At 38.5% G+C, this 19,443-nt stretch overlaps 1 protein-coding gene across 1 annotated transcript in view; it reads left to right on the top strand.

The window, feature by feature from the left end:
* The window catches only part of LOC139687781 (uncharacterized), a 519,942-nt gene that overhangs the window by 382,040 nt on the left and 118,459 nt on the right, over positions 1-19,443 (top strand). The window contains exon 6 of the mRNA XM_071585075.1: positions 15,975-16,155. Within this exon, the coding sequence (XP_071441176.1) occupies positions 15,975-16,155 (181 nt within the window). The remainder of the gene's footprint in view (positions 1-15,974; positions 16,156-19,443) is intronic.

Below are 19,443 nucleotides of genomic sequence, written 5' to 3'. Positions count from 1 at the left end.
CTTGTTAGTTATCAATGTGGCTAGGTTAGCTAAGCAGCACCAGAAGTATCTCAATATTCTCTCCTGCTTATCTTCTTTACCGAAGCTTGCTGCCCGAGGCGAAAGAATTTTTATTAATACAAAGTTCCATGTCACACGTTTTATCGTTTATCTCTAGCATACTTTAGACAGAGAAAGCGTTCTAAACTAATGGTTGTCCAATCAGACGAGGAAATATATAAATAAAAAGATATCATTTAAACCTTTCAGTTTTGCAGTTCACCCATCTCACTCTTTTCAGGTTGCCCCTTTACTTGGTTCGCATGGCGCTTTCCTGTGATCCACTTACCTTAGAAGTGTTCAGAGAGCAAACCGATCACCTCCCCCTCCAAGATGGACACTGCCATTTCTCACTATTTCTCCCGCCCTTCTCTCCCCCGCTTTGTCCTCCTCCAGGAGGAGCTCTAGCGTTTTGATAACTTTCTCTCGGCGTCTGGGCATCCCAATTCTCCTTTTAGGAGCGCAAACTCTGTTTACTGCGGCCCTCCTACCAACATAGTACCTCACCACTCCCCTCAGTGTTTACGATCGCCCAGAGTGAAGGAGGACGAACACCCAGAGATAGCGAAGGGAATACTGCGGTGCGCCGCTATCAAACCGGCGCTCCCACCGGTCGCGTCCACTCTTTCGCCCAGGGGAACCAAGGCAGTCGCCTGCGGATAGAGGGGGAGTAGCGGCGGGCGTACCACCCCTCGCCCCCGAGATCCCACCCCTTCGTCACCCCGTGTGAATAAATGATGCGGCAGGGACGAATTTGGGACTCGTGTAGCGCAATGGCTTGAGACTCACTTCCACTGATAGCGAGTCACGAAATTGTTCGCCACAAACTTGAGACCACTCCGTGCTTTCGCGCGCGTGTTTGAGTCCTCGAAGAGTATCGTGTGGCGTCAATCGGCCTCTCGACATTTTATTCCCCACCACTCCTTGTCCTCTATGTATATCGTATGTGGCAAGTGCGGAATAATATTTTGTGTTCAAGATATTTCGAGCCCGTCCTGATTTTACCACCTGGATCTTAAATTTTAAAGCTCAAGCTTATCCGGAAACGCTAACCTGCGGAAGTCATCCACTTGTGTACATATTATCTTACTGTGTGGAAATTGTTTTTTTGCATCTTTGCTACTACTTACGTCTTTTTATGACAATTTAAATAGGTTTTTGGTTGCCTCGGTAAATAAGTCTCTCGATTCCCGAAATATAATTCTTCTTGCACAAAACCACAAGAAGGATGCCAAAAAATTAGAAAAAACGGCAAACAATCGTTGTATTGTCTTTTCTTAGCCAATACTTTGGGATGGTCATGAGTATTTAAATTAGAATGTATTCATCCGTCATTTTTTAGGCACTCAACCTACCTTATTAATTTCACTGCTACCTAACTATTTTGCATTTGTTACGTACCTATAAACTTAAATTAGGTACAAAAATTTAAATTAGGTGTAATCGTAATTACGAGATGCACATTGTTTTCTCGGTTTGCAAATAAATTTGATGATAATATAATAGAAGAGGAAGTATATGAAAGATAGAAGACCAGGGGAAAATTATGAGGGCTAAATTATGTGTAATTAAGAAAAAAAATGTCATTTTTGAGTCATAGAATGAGAATGAGATAAGGAAGAAAGTAGCCCCCCAGTCAACCAATCTTCGCATTGAAAGAGCAAGGAATGGCAAATCAATTTTTAGTACATGGAATGAGCGTGAAAGTTGTATTCCTTCGAATAATATCTATACTAGTAAAGTACTTCGATCATCTTTTTTGGTTTCTGCTCGATATATTGCTACAATATTCACCTTAAAAATGAATCATCTGCCAAGTATATATGTATTTTTAGCAGCAGGCTAGCGACTTAGGGTACGTTTTTTACGGACCATATCTCTAGATACTACTGTACTCTTAAGCCTTATCTAATTTTTTACAAACTATCCTTAGACCCCGTACTACAGTATTTCTTATTTAGCTCTAAGTGTCTGTATTTATTCAATTCAAAATTCTTATTTTTTTCCTCTCTCTTTACCTTGATTTTCTAGGATTATTCTCTTTATTGCCACCTTTAGAATTCTATTAGATTCCAGTATCTCCTGAATCCACTTGTCCCAGCTTCTTCTCATTTCTTTAAACAGTGCCTTACTCTTCTCCGCCGTCCTAGACCTTCACTCCCCTGCAATACCCAGCGAAGTCAAAGGTTTTATGTGCCATTTATGATCTCCAATCTACGCTAATCCACTTGCCTCAACAGTCAAGTTTCCAAGTCATTATAAACTAGGCATATATATCAAAATTGTCATCAGATTGGTATAATAATCACAAGTTATGTAAACGTTATGTGCGGAGTTAATTTGAATAATACCGAAAATTATCGTTCTTTTTCGCCAAATTTCTCTGCGTATGGAGAAAAAACGTCTCTTTTGCTTGAATGCTGGAAATATTTGTTAAAATTACTCGCATTTTACGGCTTATAAAGTGTAACAGATTTGAGTAAGCGTATAGCGTATATCTCGACCAGCAAAATATCTTTTACCGGGGAAGGCGTTCTTAAATCCTTAGAGGTTATTGAAATCCAGGAGTATTCTTAAGTAAACCAGAAGGAGAGGAATTTTCATTGATCTGAGAAATCAGGGACAAGAAGCGTTTCAAAATGAGACCAAAGAATAATTTTAGGCTTAGAAATGTGTTGTGGAAGACATTCTGTAGCTCAAATTAACATATGCAGTGTAAAATAAGACATCTACCGAGGAAAATGAAATGCGGAGAACGATGCAGAAAAGAATCGGATGTTTAGATGTTCATGTATTTTAAACACATTAGACATCATGGATATCTTGGGAGCCTAATTTGGGGAGAATAGTATACAATTCTAATTGTAAAATATACGCAATTAAGCCCCAATGGCACATCGGCCGGTCACTACTTCTTGGACTGAAGGAGTAGTCATGATGATCGTAGTGGGAATTTTTCATATAGAATGCGCAACCCATATCATGTCGCAACTATTGAGCTATGCGATGTTTGCTCAAACTTACCTTCGTCTGTCTTCGTATCTCTTTGGATATCTCACCACAGATGTAACAGGAACAGCTTTCTTGGAACCATCAACTAATGATCTCGTCAGAAACTTATTGTGTGCATGCATCCAGTACTCTCATATTCATAAAATAGCAAATTGTAAACGGAGACTGATTTGGGGCAACGTAAACACAAGCTCTATTTTGAGAACCCTTGCCTTTCTTTTCGTTCCGAAATATTCATGGGGAAACTATATCTATGTTTGGACTTAGTACTTTTAAAACTTTGAGCAGAATTATTAAAATATTTGTATTAATGCAATAATTTGTTGAAAATAAACAAGAAAAATCACTAATTTTCAAAGAGATTTTAATCCGGTTCTCTCATTGTTATTCACCTTAGTTAGCAATATTTTATTAACTTTAGCTCACATGATAAAGACGGTTTTCGTGGTGTCCATTCTCTCATTGCTCTCATTACCACAGCTCTAGAAACCAATAAAATACCTGAGAGCTTCCATCACGTCAGATTTGTTGCCCATGGAGAGTAAAACCATTAATCTTTTTAATGAAAAGCCACAATGTTAATTCAAGGCTAGTTTCCATGATAGTGTTTCCTTACTAGATATTTATTCGATGAAAATGATACCGTGGTGCAATGTGCCACCACACCTGTTACTCATGAAAATGGAAATACTAATCCTGATTATGACAAATGATATTTCTTAACGTGTTCCTTATATCACCAGTGCGCCAAACTGTGACTTTCAATGCTGGCAATTCCTTTATAATTGTTAAGGTCATAAAAGTTAATGTGGCATCACTGTTAAGTGTGGGAGTAGAAAAAACGTTACAGCACATTTACCTCGAACGAATCAAGAATTAGACCGACAACACGTTGCACCGTACCATTAGCACCCCAGGGTTAAAAGCGCCACAGGTAACAAAATAGCGTTGTCTCAAGCCTGCTTCCTTCTACCCCATCTTTTTATTTTATTCTACCCTTTCCTTCCAACTTTTCTTTTCTCGCCCTCCAGTCCTGATTACCCCACCACCCACCATAGTGGGAGCCACCCCCCCCTGGCCAAAACCCCCTAGCCCCCCGTTAGACTCCAAGAACTTATGGGAAAAGAGAGCATGAGTTTTTTTTCGGAGAAAGGCAGCCCCATTCTCCCGGATTCCGCTGTTAATGTCTTTTTCTTTTGGTCCCCGTGACGTGGATCACGTGACTGTGGCGCGAGAGAAAAGAAGGGGGCGTCGGGATTCATACCCACCCCTCGCACTCCACTCTTCGCACACGGCCCTGATAGGCGGTGCCCTGTCCCGGGTCTCCAGGGGGATGAGGGAAAAGTTTTGCTTCTCACTCTTCCTCTACCGCCTTGCTTTCCCTTCGCCTGCCACCCCCACACACACTCCACACACCGATTTAGGGATTATCCAACGAACACGGGAAGAGGAGACGGATGGAAGGAGAGGGAGAAGTTGGAGAATAGATTGAATTGAGAGTAGGTCTTCGTTTTTTGGTGAGGATCAGGTTTACTTTGGTTTTCTGTGTCTCCTTTAATGCCTCCAATATATCTTCCGGCATTTTTTCCCCTTGAATTTCTACAGAATGATTCTAAAAGGCGGAAACAAAGGAATGTTTTCCTTATCATCTGAGTTTAGGAATGTACCAGGGCTGAAAAACTGAATGCGTACGCTCTTTTATAGACAAGTACTCGAATTTGCTTCCATCTAAAAAGAAGATCTTGGACAAGGCTTCAAACAATTCTCCCATTTTACTATCAGGCCTTTTAGGAGCCTCAGTTTACTTTAAATGGTTCTACAACGCCAAAGTTATTTTTTTTATGTTTCGCTGAAGGTAAATATCTGGTGAAAATATTGAACGCAAAACAGTAATTCAAAGTGTTAGCATAATTATATCAATAAACATCCTAGGATAAACCATTTATATAATTTGAAGATAGGAATTTGGGAAATCACGAATAACGTAATTTCAATAAAATTTTATGGCGGTTTATCACAGTTTTTTTAACGCTATCTTCTTATTTGTGTTCACCGTTTCCTTTCCTTAGTTTTACTGGTTCCTTTTTTCCTTTCCCTCATCTCCTCTTCTTCTCCGCCTTATCTCCCATCTTCCCCAACCATTTTTAATTTTTGCAAACCGCGTGATCAACAAAACCATTTAATCTATCTACTCGTAGTTATAAACTAAATCAATTAATTGTTAGTGTTATCAATTTTTCAAAGTTTGTATGAGTCATGCATACACTTGTTTATTAAAGCTCGGTTGTGGGCAATAGTTTATGTATTTTTGATCAATTCGAACCTTATGAACGCGACTTACTTAATTTCTTTTCTCATTTGTTCGCATAGAAAAAATCAGGCCTCCATAATCAGAGTTTTAAATCAAAATATGCCCCAAATTCATAACTTTAATGAGATTTCTTTTCTTATTTCATGTATAAATTAAATCTTGCCATCTTCACTTGCCTGGTGTCAAGTCAGTAACGTCCGCTTTATTTGTGAGCTATTCTAAGGAAACGCCCATTGAAAATGAATACAAAAGTGTTTTATGCAAGTACAGCATATCTGCGCATTTATTGGAATCCCATTTGGATTAAGTTTCTTTTGTTGAAATTTAAATAACAGGGCACTCAGAACAAAATTCTGATTGTTTATTCAATTAAGTTGATCGAAACTAATTTATTGATATGTATTTTGCTAATATTAGCATCCATATTTTCCTCTCTAATTATCTCAAGTGAACCATAAGGGATTTTTTTTTCATTTTCCAATTCCTATATTTTTCACGTAAAATATATGCTGCCTGTGTATGCTAACTTATTCTTCATTTCAAGACATAGTCTTGTAACATTATGTTGGAAATACAGAAAATCTTAGCCCAATGACAGAAGAGGAGGACAATGTACATTTATTTTTACATTTTTCTCCCTGGAATATGGCCATTCTTCAATATCAATAGTATAAATAAAAGTGTGTGTAAATGCGCAAGGGAATAAGTTCACATGAGCAATAGAACATTTCGAAATAAAATTAAAGTGAAAAGTCAAAGAAAAAATATAATGAAAGCATCTAAAAGCTACTGAATTTTATTTTCGGACCCCTCGGTGCTGCGTGTATAGCTGTGTGGTATGAACAAAAAAATATTTAATTGAACCAAGAGAGTTTTAATAACTTGCCTTTTACCTTTCTCATTTTTGAGTTAGTAGACAAACATGTCAATGCATCACTTAACGACGAATAGCTACCTACGTCTTGGCCAAGCAATTCCGAGGAGTGCTCAACTCGATTTTAGGTTAGAGAAATTTCCCAAAAATAAGCCGAAAAGTTAGAGACACAGAACTAAACGAGAAAATTGCGCATGAAAAGAATAGGCCCCGGGCACTATTAGCCTTGACAACTTTATACAAACCTCGCACCCGACGTTGCAAGAAGCTTTTGATCCTCGCAGCACGAGATGGTTTGGAAGAGGGGAGGAGGAGGAATCCATTAGCCCTTACCCGTCTGTGTCGGCTTTTTTCCCTCCTTCTGCCTCCCCCTTTTCATTTGTGCCCCGCGTTAAATTCGAGAGCACCTCTCGTTATTCTCGTGCCGTTATCGCGCGGGATGTTCCTGGGGAGAAAGGATGGGAAGGTGGGGGAGGAGGGCCTCGGGCATTTTTTACGACGAAAAAAGTGGATGAGCGTCTTCAGAAAAGAAGGGTGGGTCGGGGAGGGATGGAAGCGAGCAGGTCCTCAGGGCGGGAGGGAAGCAGGGGGTGGCCGGGGCAACACGACTATGGTTGGAAGAAAGATTTCGTGACTGAAAAAGGGAAGGGGGTTGTCGGGTAGAGGCAATGCCGCTGTTGGGGAGGGGGTAAGGCGTGGGGGGAATGCCTTTTTGAGAATGGGGAGTGGGAAAGGGGTTGGAAATTGGTACGAGGAGGGGATATAGAGTGTGGGGGGTGGGAAGAAAGGCAGCGCGTGGAGAGAAGGAAGGAAAAAAATAAGAACTGAGCTGCGATTGGGATTTACTGCGGAGGGCGTGAACTGCTTCTTCCAGGGGCGTTAACTTTCCAGGGAGGAGGCTAGGGGGGCGGGCAACTGGGACGACAGGGCAAGGAGATGGGAACAAGGGGGAAAAGGAAAAGAAATAAAGAGGAGAAAGCAGGGAGGGAATGAAGTGGAGGGATAAAGGAGATGGACGCTCTCTACGCGTCTACCCATGCAAGTTCGATTTAAAACGGCCACTCGCATGGGCAACGGAATATTTTGGGCGATAACGCATGTGCTCATAATTATTTTATCTCGAATGAAACCCAGCAACACACCTCTAGACCTTTCTAAAGGACATGAGACCAACAACCTAAATACTTCTCTGATAATAAATTGGTTCGCTTGGTTGTATATGTAGAAATGGGTGCCGTCATTGCATAAACCAGCGCGAAATGTCTCATTCAACTTCTTCACATACATGAACTCGTAATCAAACGGGAGGAATATTTGTATTCCAGGCGTTCGTTGTTGATCTTACAAATAAACGAACTAATATGAACCGTAACATTCGTGGGAAGTTCGTAATATTAAAATGTCATGCCAAGTACTATAATCCTTTGGAAACATATATTTCTTCTTGCAGAGAGTGTCTCCTCTCCCCTCCTCTCTCATATGCCATATTAAAATGACTCGGGGTATGAATTCCGTTGTGCTTTCATTTGATGGTACATGTCTAGCAGGTAGCCAGCGTAAAATTAAATTCGCGACTTATTGGACAAGACATTTAGTGAAAAAAATTCTGTTTCTTCTATTCACTTTCCTTACACTGAGGTACTCTCAAAACTTTTCATTATGTATTAAAAAAAGTAATTAATTGCTTGTGTATTCACTGGTGTTCAGACACAGACCATGACCTTAATTTGCTTAACTGTGCGATTGTACGGCTATATAGGAGTCTGCGCCATCCATGAATCAAATGTGAACTCTCAGAAAGGACCAACAGCACCAATAGGACTCCTCCGCCCTATCACATAGGCTCTGTGAATGTGTATAAATATGTGTTTTGCAAATTTATACCCATTAAATTTAAGCATGCAGCTGTAGTGTACTGTAATTAGGGATGTATCTGTAGAGTTTTTGTGAATCCATCAAAGCGTAAGGACAAAAAGCGAAGTTTCCCGTGGAAGCTTACTAAATTCAATTTTAACGAAATTACAGGTATGTGAAGTATTTAGTTCATCATTGGCCTACCGTGTATTTGCTCCCAATTAGCAATAGAATATTAGAAAATCAATAATGATTAATAGAACATTTGCATTCATTTTTATTTACATGCTCCAATAGTAGAAATACAATGGAGATTGAGAAATTTTAGCAATAAATTTAACAGATATTCAGGCCTATCTAGAATATTTTTCTTGGAAAAACATGATTTTGTTGCAAAATAGCTCATCGATATAATTTTATGGGTCATTATCTTGACTGAGAGATTTTTTTCTAACAATACCAAGACCATTTATGTAAAAATTGTATATTTCTTCTTAAAGGCTATTCAAGAATGAATGAGAAGGATGGCAAGGGTTAAGTTAGAGGCTCATTTTGAATAAGGTAACACAGAGTTAGGTAAACTTCAGGTGTTAGGACTCATTGAGGGAGACTGGGTTAGGAGGCATTAAGAATTTATAGGCGCATGTTATCTTTTTTAATTATAGCTTGAGACAGATGCCATCAGTTGGAAAGGCCGTAGCAAGGATCATCAGGAAGCAGCAATAAGATTCTGCCTCACGCCAACGCCGGCAACTGACTTTAATATTTGTCGAGAACATGTCTCTGGTAGAGACACCGCCTGGATAACAACCGAAGGATTTAGGTGAGGCGAGATAAGGGGGGATGTCCGCGGTGACTTTTATCGCCCATCAGGTTTATGTTCATGAAAATAAAAAAATATCACCGAATCGCATTCCGTCCCCGCTCGGTCACTGATATATCAGAGTTATAAATTAATGAAGTTTTACTTTGATGCCTAAATAGTATGTTGTTTACTAGACGGAGAGGAATTGCGGCAGATATTATCCGGAGTTAGGTTATGATACATGAAAACAAGATTTTATCGGTGCTGCAAATTTCGGAGATGAAAATATTTAGGCGAGAAAAAATGGATCTATTAAAGTTTTAATAATTATTAATTATACTTACTAGTTTGATACAAACGCACGGGGAAACTAGGAAGGAGGTTCGCCATCAATTTCCACGTTTAATATATACTGAGAAATATAAATCTAAAACCTCGGTTGGACAATATGAAAGAATGAAATTCGGCAATAATTGAATTGCACATACACAATTTGACTGTTGCAATTTAGATTGATAACACAGTACAAGCTTCACTAGCTGAGTCTGTTGCCAGAAAAATTGACAAACACCGTCTTATTTTGGAAAGAAAAATACAGCCATGTTAATTCTCTTAATGCTTTAATTTTATCATTTAAACGAAGGTGTATTTTTCTTACTGTATTAAATAAGTTCCACAGATTCAAGCCTGAAACTACGTTGTTTATACCATCTTATTTGCTACCGATCAAAAGGATTTCCCTTCTAACATTTATAGCCAATTTATGAATCTAAAATATATTCAATCGTGGCTTACCTACTTTTACAAAACTGCAAAATAATCTCAGGTTGTGACTCTGATTGAATTCAGAATAATCCCGATTCAATTCGAGATTCCTGTGCATAGACAGGGTCATTATATGTGATCAACACACAAAACAGTTGGATGAAGAGGGAAATCCATGCATCAACCTTTCTCCAGGAAATTAAATTCCCTGGTTGATGACCGACGTTGTTTCTTAATGGGTTTTGCCGTAAATATATTTTTTTCGGAAATCAAAAGTTGCAATCTGTTGGTTCTATCGCCCAAGATATCGTTTATTTTTTTTATTTGGGGCGTAATTACCTTTCCAAGCGTTGATTTTTTGTTTCCCTCAGCATTGATGTAAAGAGAAACATGGAACCTAGCGTGAGTAAAAATAAATTCGTCCTTCGGAAGACTGAGCGGATGGGCCATTTCAGGATGCCCGCTTACATAGGAATTACACTGCGGCCAAATGGAGAGAAGTCCCAGGTAGAGAGTGTTGGGTCACATGACGGGCACAATGCCCGCCAAACCTCCCCCGGCATGTTTGCATGAATATGCATCAACGATCCAGCGAAGATGGGCTGCTCCCTTTCCTTTTGCAGCCCTATGTTCCCGCAAGCCGCTCCACCCCTTTCCATCCCACCGCATGATCCCCACCCATCTTTCCTATCCCCACCCCCCTGTCACCACCTTCAATCTATCCCTTCGCCCTCATACAACCCATTCTCTCGATACTCCCCAAGGACCCGTTTCAACCGCACCGCCGAAACGACACCGCTTTCGAGCGCGCTCGGAAAGACGCGGTGAAAGTTTCGGATCGTGCCCTATAAACGGTAAGGGAATGGAGGAGACGGGTGGATAGCGAGCCGGACGAATAGAAGGGAACGTTGACTGAAAAGGGTATCACTGACCTTATGGTTGATGGTCAAGGACAGTGCCATTCCAAATGACGAGCAAAATTTCAGCGATTATGTCGCAAGAGAGTTAAAAGGCGACGACTAAATAGCACTCATGTAAACTAAGAAAATAAAAGTGAAGTCATATATAGTTACCAGGCTGATAAGATCCTCATATGTGACAAAGATATGAATAACTTCCTCTGTTATAGTCTCTCAATAAAAAAGATTTATTGTATTCCCACGGAATATAATTCCCTACAAAACATTAGCTAACTAATGCAAGGAAAACGTGTATTTTGGATGTGAATTACTAAGTTGAGGCGTTGAAAGAAAACTCCAAATTAAATTAAATTAGGTGAGATGCACAAGTATTTGGAGGGAAAGGTGGTTTCTGCGATCCCAACTCCCTCCAGTCGCTAAAACTAATTTCCGTCGATTGCACGGGGCGGGCGATGGCAGTTGAAATTCGTACCGTTCAGTCCAGCAGTTCCAAATTTAATTTGGTCGACGAACCTTTGCTGTTGGAAAAAGAAAAAGCATCCCTAAAACTCAGAAAGATTTATTCTTAAAACTAAAAATCAAGATAGGTTTCGCTACAGTAGTAATAGTTTGGCTGGCAAGAGAAAATTTTAATTTCTTACAAAACCTTAAGGTGTGTGAAATTAATGCGCTTACGCAAATGATAGCAGTTTTTTTCTCTTCTTCTGTCTTTTGACAATGTTCTGGAATGTAGAAAAAGACCATTTGGATTTTACCTGGTTGTGTCCATATGGCAATTTTTGTATTTGAATGCGGAATATTCTTTTGTCCCTAGCAGTATGCTGCTGACAAGGGAGGCTACACGTTAACATTTTAGGCTAATCTGTGGTCTAAATGATTTGAAAAAAGTACTATTATGCATAAATTTTGAATAATTTGATAACTAATTTCATGAAGTTATACTATGATGTATTTTATTTAAAATAAAAACGAGTTCTGTCATCAAAATATTATTAAAGCCTCAGCTGAAATATTCTATTTAAAACCCAGCCTTGGATCCGTTGATCATTTGAAAGAAGAATCCAGCATTTTGCTATTTCCATCCTTGTAATAGGTGTCTTTGTCTTTTCGTTATTTCTATGTAAAGCATTGTGTTATTATTTTGTACTAGTATTGGCGATGGTAAAATCATGATTTGAAGAACGCACTCGTCCAGCATGTAAAACTGGACGATTCTTTCAATGAACCCCATCTCGTGAAGCAAAGTAGTGTGGCGAATCATCACAATAGTTCGGAACCGCTCATTAAGAGGGATTTTCTTTATGATAAATTCAGCCGGCTTCCTGGTACCAAATACAGTATGTGTGTGTGTGTGTATTTTTTTTAAAGGTAATCTACGGGTTGAGGTAGGTTTTTGGATGGACACAACCACCAAACAAACATTTAATTACTCCTAAAAAACACAAAATACATCATCCTACTCTATATCAGGTCCCTCTTCATCTCTGAGTACTTTCTTCCTCCCTTCATCCCATCCAACATCCCTATCCTGTTCCTTCCCTTTCCTCTTTTGCCCAACATTCTACTCTCTATCAAAGTCTTCAACATCCCACTGCCGGTCAACACCCCTTTCATCCACTTTTCCTGCCTCCATAGTATTTCTCCCAACAAACCCTCCTCTTCGCCCACCATACCAAGTACTTCCTCGTTTGTTTTCTTCTCTGTCCATTTTACCTTCTCCATTCTTCTCCACGCCCACATTTCAAAAGCCTCCAGTCAAGGTCTGTCCTCCTGCTTCAATGACCACGTTTCCACGCCGCACATAACTACGCTCCAAATGAAAGTTTTTACGAGTCTTTTCTTAATATTCTTACTCAACGTCCCTGTCATCAACTCCCTCCTCCTTGTGAAAGCCTCTTTACCTAGCGAAATTCTTCTCCTTGCGCCACTACTACTTGGACCGTGTTGATCCAAAACACTACCGAGATACGTAAACTGCTCTACCTGCTCAAGTTTTTATCCTCCTATTTTAATGTTAAGCTTGGCCTTTTTCTTTCAAGAAAATCGCATAACCTTTGTTTTATTAATATTGATTCTCATCCCGTACCTGTCGCACTGAATTTCCAATTCACTCAGCAATGCTTGCAACCCCTTGGCTGACTGACAAACTAAAGATTGGCTATCAGCAAACCTAACTGATTTTACGAATTCCTAACCCACTTTCATTCCTACCTCTAGTTCTTCCCATGCCCCTCTAATCATTTTCTTTACATACACGTTGAACAGCAACGGTGATAATGGGCATCCCTGCCTTATACCTCTTCATAACACTACCCAACCGGTCTCCCCGTTACCCACCCGCACCTGAGCTGTCTGAGACATGTATAGGTTGCGGATTAGCCTCCTTTCCCTCCAATCTATTCCTATTTTCTGCAGTATGCTCATTAGTTTTTCCCAATTCACTATTACAAACACCTTTTCGAAATGTACGAACTAGGTCCTGATTGTTCATTTACAGGGATATAGATGCAAGGAAAAGGGATATGAGCACATAAAAAAGACAAACACAGTAGAGGTGGGGAAGGCGCCTTTATGTGTCATGTGAATGAATATATATGTGTGTGTGTGTATATATATATATATATACACACACACACACATATATGCATATATATGTGTGTGTGTATATATAAACAGTATCCGTATTTCCCTTTGCCCCGTACCCCTTTACGACTCGCCGCGACTTTAGAACTTGTTAATAAAATTGGCTATCACATACTCTCTCTTTAATCGGAAATAGGAGAATATATTTTTATATGAGCGGGTAGTAATGGTTACAGCACTGCTATCATAACCAACATATTTATGAATATTTGTTCATTTGTCAGAATTGAGCGAAGTCCTGTCAAAACTTTAAACTTATTGCACGGTGGTTGCAGAGTGTATTTTCAGACCTGGTGAAAATATTTTTCCGCCGAAGTACTTGGTGTCAATCAGAGAGAGGGAGAAAGTAAAGCGAAGGGTTGAAATGCATTAAGGCTCAAAGAATCGAGGCATCATCAATTCAGGACTGAAAACGCCAGCGAAACTTTGTTGTGCACTGATACCACGCGAATGAATCCCAAAATATTATGGATTCTACGCAAAATCATCGAGGAAGCTTTCAAAAGAAGTTTATGAAGTTCATATCTGTCGTCCTTCTTTTATCCATTATAGATGGTTTGGTTTTATTGTTTTTTCCTTTCATTACGATTGGCTGTTATTTACAGGTACGACGGTTGTCCCCATCCTATCGACCGAAATGAAGAAATGGAAATTCGTTAATTTAAAATTCATTACCATGTCTCGATCAAAGTTATCATCAAATGTTTACTTAGATTTTTGTTTCATGATTTCAGTTACAATACTTCATTGCGATTTGTGCACTCCGTTACATGCTTACATAATTGAAGGCGTTTGTATCTTCTGTTTATATAGTCAAATAAAAGCTCCCATGCTCTCAAGTCAAAGGAGAAGAGTTCTTGAGATCATTTATGAAAGAATTCTCTCCCTCCCTTCTAAGCAATTATTTAATATTTTAGGAGACAATATATCTAAATTAAAATCTTTGAACAAATCTTAGGAATTAAGAGCCATTTTATCATTTATATGGGTTGATGGTTGATTAAACAGCTCAACATTTTTCTTTTCACAAACTTCCTGAAAATCTTCCGATTTTCCTATTTCATTTCCTTCATGTTATGAACTACCAGCGTGTGCGGAAGGGTGACTTAAAAATGATTGAGACAGACATTATGTGTGATATTTCCCGCTCTCTTGTCAAAGTCGCGGACTGCGCGGATTAATAAAGAGTATTTAAAGTGTGCAAGTGAGCTTAGGCTGATGTTTAGCCGTGTTTCATTTTTCAAAGCAAGTTTTATAGTTTACCTGTTGATTTACTTTTTGAGTAAGGTTGCCTTGTACTTTCTTACTAGTTGTTCATGAAGTCTAAGGTTGTCTTATGCTTGGTTTTCTTTAATTATGTCACAAACGCTGTATATCGTTAATATTTTTACATCAGTTTGTAAATGGTCTCATCCCTGCTGCCGTAACTACTTGCGCAAAGAATCGATGAAAATTGCCAAATTTAAATATTAAAAAGTTAGCAGTTCTTTCTTTGGGTAGGCTGAGATTTGTAATTATAATCACATTCCCTATATTATAGGAATACTAGGTCTGTTCAAAAAGTATCACGACTTTTGTTTTTTTTTCAAAACATTTCTACTTATCCATGAATATCTATCTTTTCCCCTTCAAAGTAATTCCCATTAAATATTTTACACTTGTGCCAACGTTTTTTCCAACCCATGAAGCACTTCAAAAAATCATTTTACGTGATCTTGTTCAGCTCCTCTTTCGATGCAGTCTTTACCTTGTCTATCGTATCGTACCGTCGTCCTTTCATGGGCCTCTTCAGTTTTGGGAACATGAAAAAGTCACTGGGAGCCAGATCTGGAGAATACGGGGGCTGCGACATCATTAGTGTATTGTTTTTGGCCAAAAATTTGCCCACAAGTAACGATGTGTGAGCAGGGGCGTTGTCATGGTGCATAAGACAATTTTTGTTCCACAAATCCTAGCGCTTGTGGCGGATCGCTTCGCTCAAATTGCGCATAACTTGCAGATAATATTCCTTATTTGCCGTTATACCTTGTGGCAAGTACTCATGATGCAACACGCCCCTGAAAACTGTAAGCAAAACTTTGACATTTGACCGAACTTGGCGTGATACTTTTTTAACAGACCTCGTATACCGTATTAATATGGACTTTAGTTGAAAATGTTCTTTCGAACAAATTGGGAAGAATAAAAGTATAACAATGATGGAATGGTAAATGGATATAATCGTGTATTTTATCATTGGCACAAGTATTATTTAAAATTATTTCAGGGTAGAAGCTTTAAAGTAGATCAATCAAGACGGATAACTGATCGTAGCACTTTTCCACTTAATATACCCAATTTATATTTCTATTATATATAGTATATCAAGTGGAAGAGTGCTACGGTTAGTTATTGATTATGCTCGACGTCCACCACATCACGCCTGAAGCTACTCAATTTGAGAGTAATCAAGATTTAGTCACGATATTATTTACTCACCCTTGGCTTGGCTCCACACATTCCTCACTGTCATCCAATGAATCCAAGAGTGAATGTTTGATTTTATAGCTCTTTTCAGATACCATGTTCCCTTTTCGGGAAACTACATCAAATGATCAATCAAAGGAAGAGTATACCGATCCGATATCTGCATTCATCTTATATTTTTACCCTGTATAATTTTGTGATTATTGGTTTGGATTCTAAATGCTATCGAGTGTGTTCTTAGCTTTAAAAATTATAATATTGAATATTTTATTTTACTTGCCACAGAATATTAGTTCGTGCCATCAGTTACACGGTGCATGGTCTCATCCCGGCTTCCTGCGTCTTCGCGGACAGATACAACAGAGAGGAAGTGGTGCGCTCTCTCGGCAAGGAGGTTAACCTCAATCCACCGCTAACGCTCGGGCAACTTCCGGACACGCCTGAAGAACTCCTCAAGTTAGACCAGGTAAGGTGACGCGTCATCCCCTATTGATACTAATCAGTAATGCCAATTCAAGTTTTTAACGATTACGTATTAGTGGAAATATTTATCTTCCCAACCTTAAAATGCCATTGGTATTTGTAACAAAATCAATATTTTGTTGATATTTCTATATCCGCTTATAGCATGTTAAATGTTTTGAGAAATAATATTCATTATTTCTTTTAAATTTCCTTATCTGAATTTTGAAAGTTTGCTAAGAGTATTGAAATTTATATTATTTTGTTAAATTATATAAATACCGGTGCATATTGATAAAATAAATAAAAGAACAACAAAACATTAAATACAGATAAGGGTTTTGCATTTTTTATGATATTCATCCCGTGATTACAGTTTACAGTTATCATAGAAAAGTAACACAAAGAGTATTAGTAACATATGAAATAGAGAATTGCCTATATTTAGAACCGTTATTGCTTCATGCCTTGTTCCTATGACTTCTGAAATCATAGATAGTTACTTATTTAATTAAAATGTAAATATTTCCTGTATCATTCAAATGATGCTGCATATATCAATCTTATTCAAGCCAAACTATTTTTATAGCCGTGGGGATTTATGAATGTAGATAAATGCTTTGGATAAAATGTAAATATAATGGAATTGAAATGGAAAAAAGTGTGTGAGCAGAGTATTACCTACGAAAAATGTCATTATCAAAGTTAAATTTTATCTGTTGTCGTTACATTGCTCCACTGTGAGAAATATTGTTTTCTTACCACAATTAAATTACTCATGCTTTTTCCTGTCTGTTTGAATTAAAGTTCTTGGTTCTTTTTTAAATAAAGTAAGATTTATGTAGTTGTGTTTAGAATATACTACCTGCTAAACTTTCCAAAATGAAATGATTTTGTATATTTTAACTAAGAAAATAATATGCCTTTAATGCATTCCGTTTGGATGTTATTCTAAAAAAATCAATACAACTGTGTTTGACGGGGTGTATTAAATCAAGGAAATGACATGATGCGTTTGTATAATTAATTATGTAAAGGCTTTAACTTGCGTAAACTATGATTGCTGGACGAAACGGTGGAGTGGAGTGAATATTAAGTTGTTTCCAGTAAAAATTCGGGAGCATAACTTTTAGGCAAATGAAATTAGTGGCATTTTTGACAGTTTGGTTAAACCCCAGAATGTGGATTGGAATACCGAAGGGCTTTTGTATTTCGAAGATAAAAATAAAACGGCGCTGTACATTTAATTGCCCACTTGTGTTTATATAAAATAAGTCTTTTAAATATGCTCTTTAAATGTTCATTTGTCAAAATGAGAAATCCTTGAGACCGGAGAAGTAACTTCATTTCCTCGGCTGGCTCGTTCCTCGTACACCACCGCATAAGGATATTTCACCGGCTTAAATATGCTTATCAAAGAACATGAGTCCACAATCAAGGAAAACTAGGCACTCTATTCCAGTTTTTTTAATACTGCCCTTATTCTCTAGCCCACATGTGAGCAACATCAAAGGGGTACGTTATCAAAAGAACTTATCTGCGTAAAAGTACCAAACTTGCTCTAGAACGTCTCCAGATTTCAGCCAAACGTTTATAAATAGGAACAATGTTTTCCTCTTACCTTTACAAAACAATTCTTACGCACATATATCATCTCGATGGCTACGTTAGAGAAAATGACACTACTGGAATGAATCAATTGCCGCAACCTGCTGCCATTCGATGAAGCTATGTAAAATATACTAACCAATTAGCTCCACTTGCTTCCTCTTTTTTGATGGATATATGATTTCACATATCTCTAATTGTTAACACAGATTTTTCCCCTTATTTGTAATAACTTTTCTGTATAATACACCAATTTAACCCTTCCTTTGCTATCTTTTTATGTCATCGCACTGTCTATCGCACTGCCTTTCTCAGTTTATTGTTAACTCTATATACTTTCTGACTCTCAATTTCATTCTTTCATTTCCTTCACTCATGTATCTTTCTAATCATTTTGTCCCTAATCCATTTTCTTGCTTTTTTTTCTATTTACAGTTTCTATATTTTTGTTTACGTATTTCTATATCCCTTTTTGATGTGCTCCAATTTTTACTTTTTAGTGCCCAGCATGCATTTAGCATAAATTTGAATCTATGGGTTTGCCATTTAATTCTTCTAATCATATTACCTGTCGCTTGCTCTATGCCTACTACACTGCTACCTACCTTTTGATTCAATATTATTGCTACCATTTGCTGGAACACTTCCCCTCCGCTGTATATTTCTCCAAAACTATCACTCCAGTAATCCCCGCTGTCCTGCGATTTCAACTTGCATAAAATATCTATATTTTTTCTTTATATCTCTGGCTTAATATTCTCTAATTTTCCTGTCCTCAACATTGCCCTAAAATTCTGAGTTCCTGTTTTAACTAAATTGGTCTTCTGCCCTGCTGCTGTCGGTTTCCTTTAGTAAGGGTTTCGTGGGATGACGACCGCGGAAGCCTTGCCTCCCCCACTGCCGGGCACGACACGGCCGATTGGGCCGAGTCACGTAGTTACCAGGACTCATATTCTCTATATTGCCCATCATTATATTCTTGGTAATACGAAGGTGGTTCAATAAGTACCCGTGTTAGAAATGAAGAAACCATTTTTTCAAAAACATTTCTTTTTTTCAACATAGTTCCCTTTTAGAAAGTTACACTTCTACCAACATTCCGGCCATTTTTTTAACCCCTTCAAAAAATAGGATTTGTCGAACTCTCCAAAATACGCCTCAGTCTTGGCAATAACTTCCACGTTTGAGCTAATTTTTTTCCCGCGTTTGGTTGCAATTCATAACGTAGTTCATGCAGTTTGGCGGCGCCATCTCCGGATCAGCTTGTTGTCCACCGTGAGCAATCTCGGTACCCATTGGGCCGAAAATTTTTTCATCGCCAACTTATCATGTAAAATATTAATTGCCGTTCCGGTCGACACACCCACGGCTTCTGCTTCTTCGCGCACTTTCGTTCGTCGATCAGCGAGAATCATGGCGTGGACTTTTTGAATGATTTCCTCGGTGACCACGTCTGCCGGGCGTCCTGGTCGCTCCTCATCAAAAGCAGATGTTCGCCCACGTTTAAATTCGTTAAACCAATATCTAACTGTGGTCATAGATGGCGAATTGTCCCCATAAACAGCATCCAACTTTGCTTTTATCTCCTCGCATTTCTTCCCATTCAAAAACAAAAAGCGAATTACCGAACGATACTGCTCTTTTTCCATCTTAGCGAAAATCACTAAAAGTGCGTCTTACTCGA

Source organism: Hetaerina americana, unplaced genomic scaffold (assembly GCF_022747635.1).
Source record: "Hetaerina americana unplaced genomic scaffold, ioHetAmer1.1.p SCAF_2, whole genome shotgun sequence".
In the NCBI taxonomy this organism is placed as follows: Eukaryota; Metazoa; Arthropoda; class Insecta; order Odonata; family Calopterygidae; genus Hetaerina; species Hetaerina americana.
This window is presented reverse-complemented; position numbering and strand designations above follow the sequence as displayed.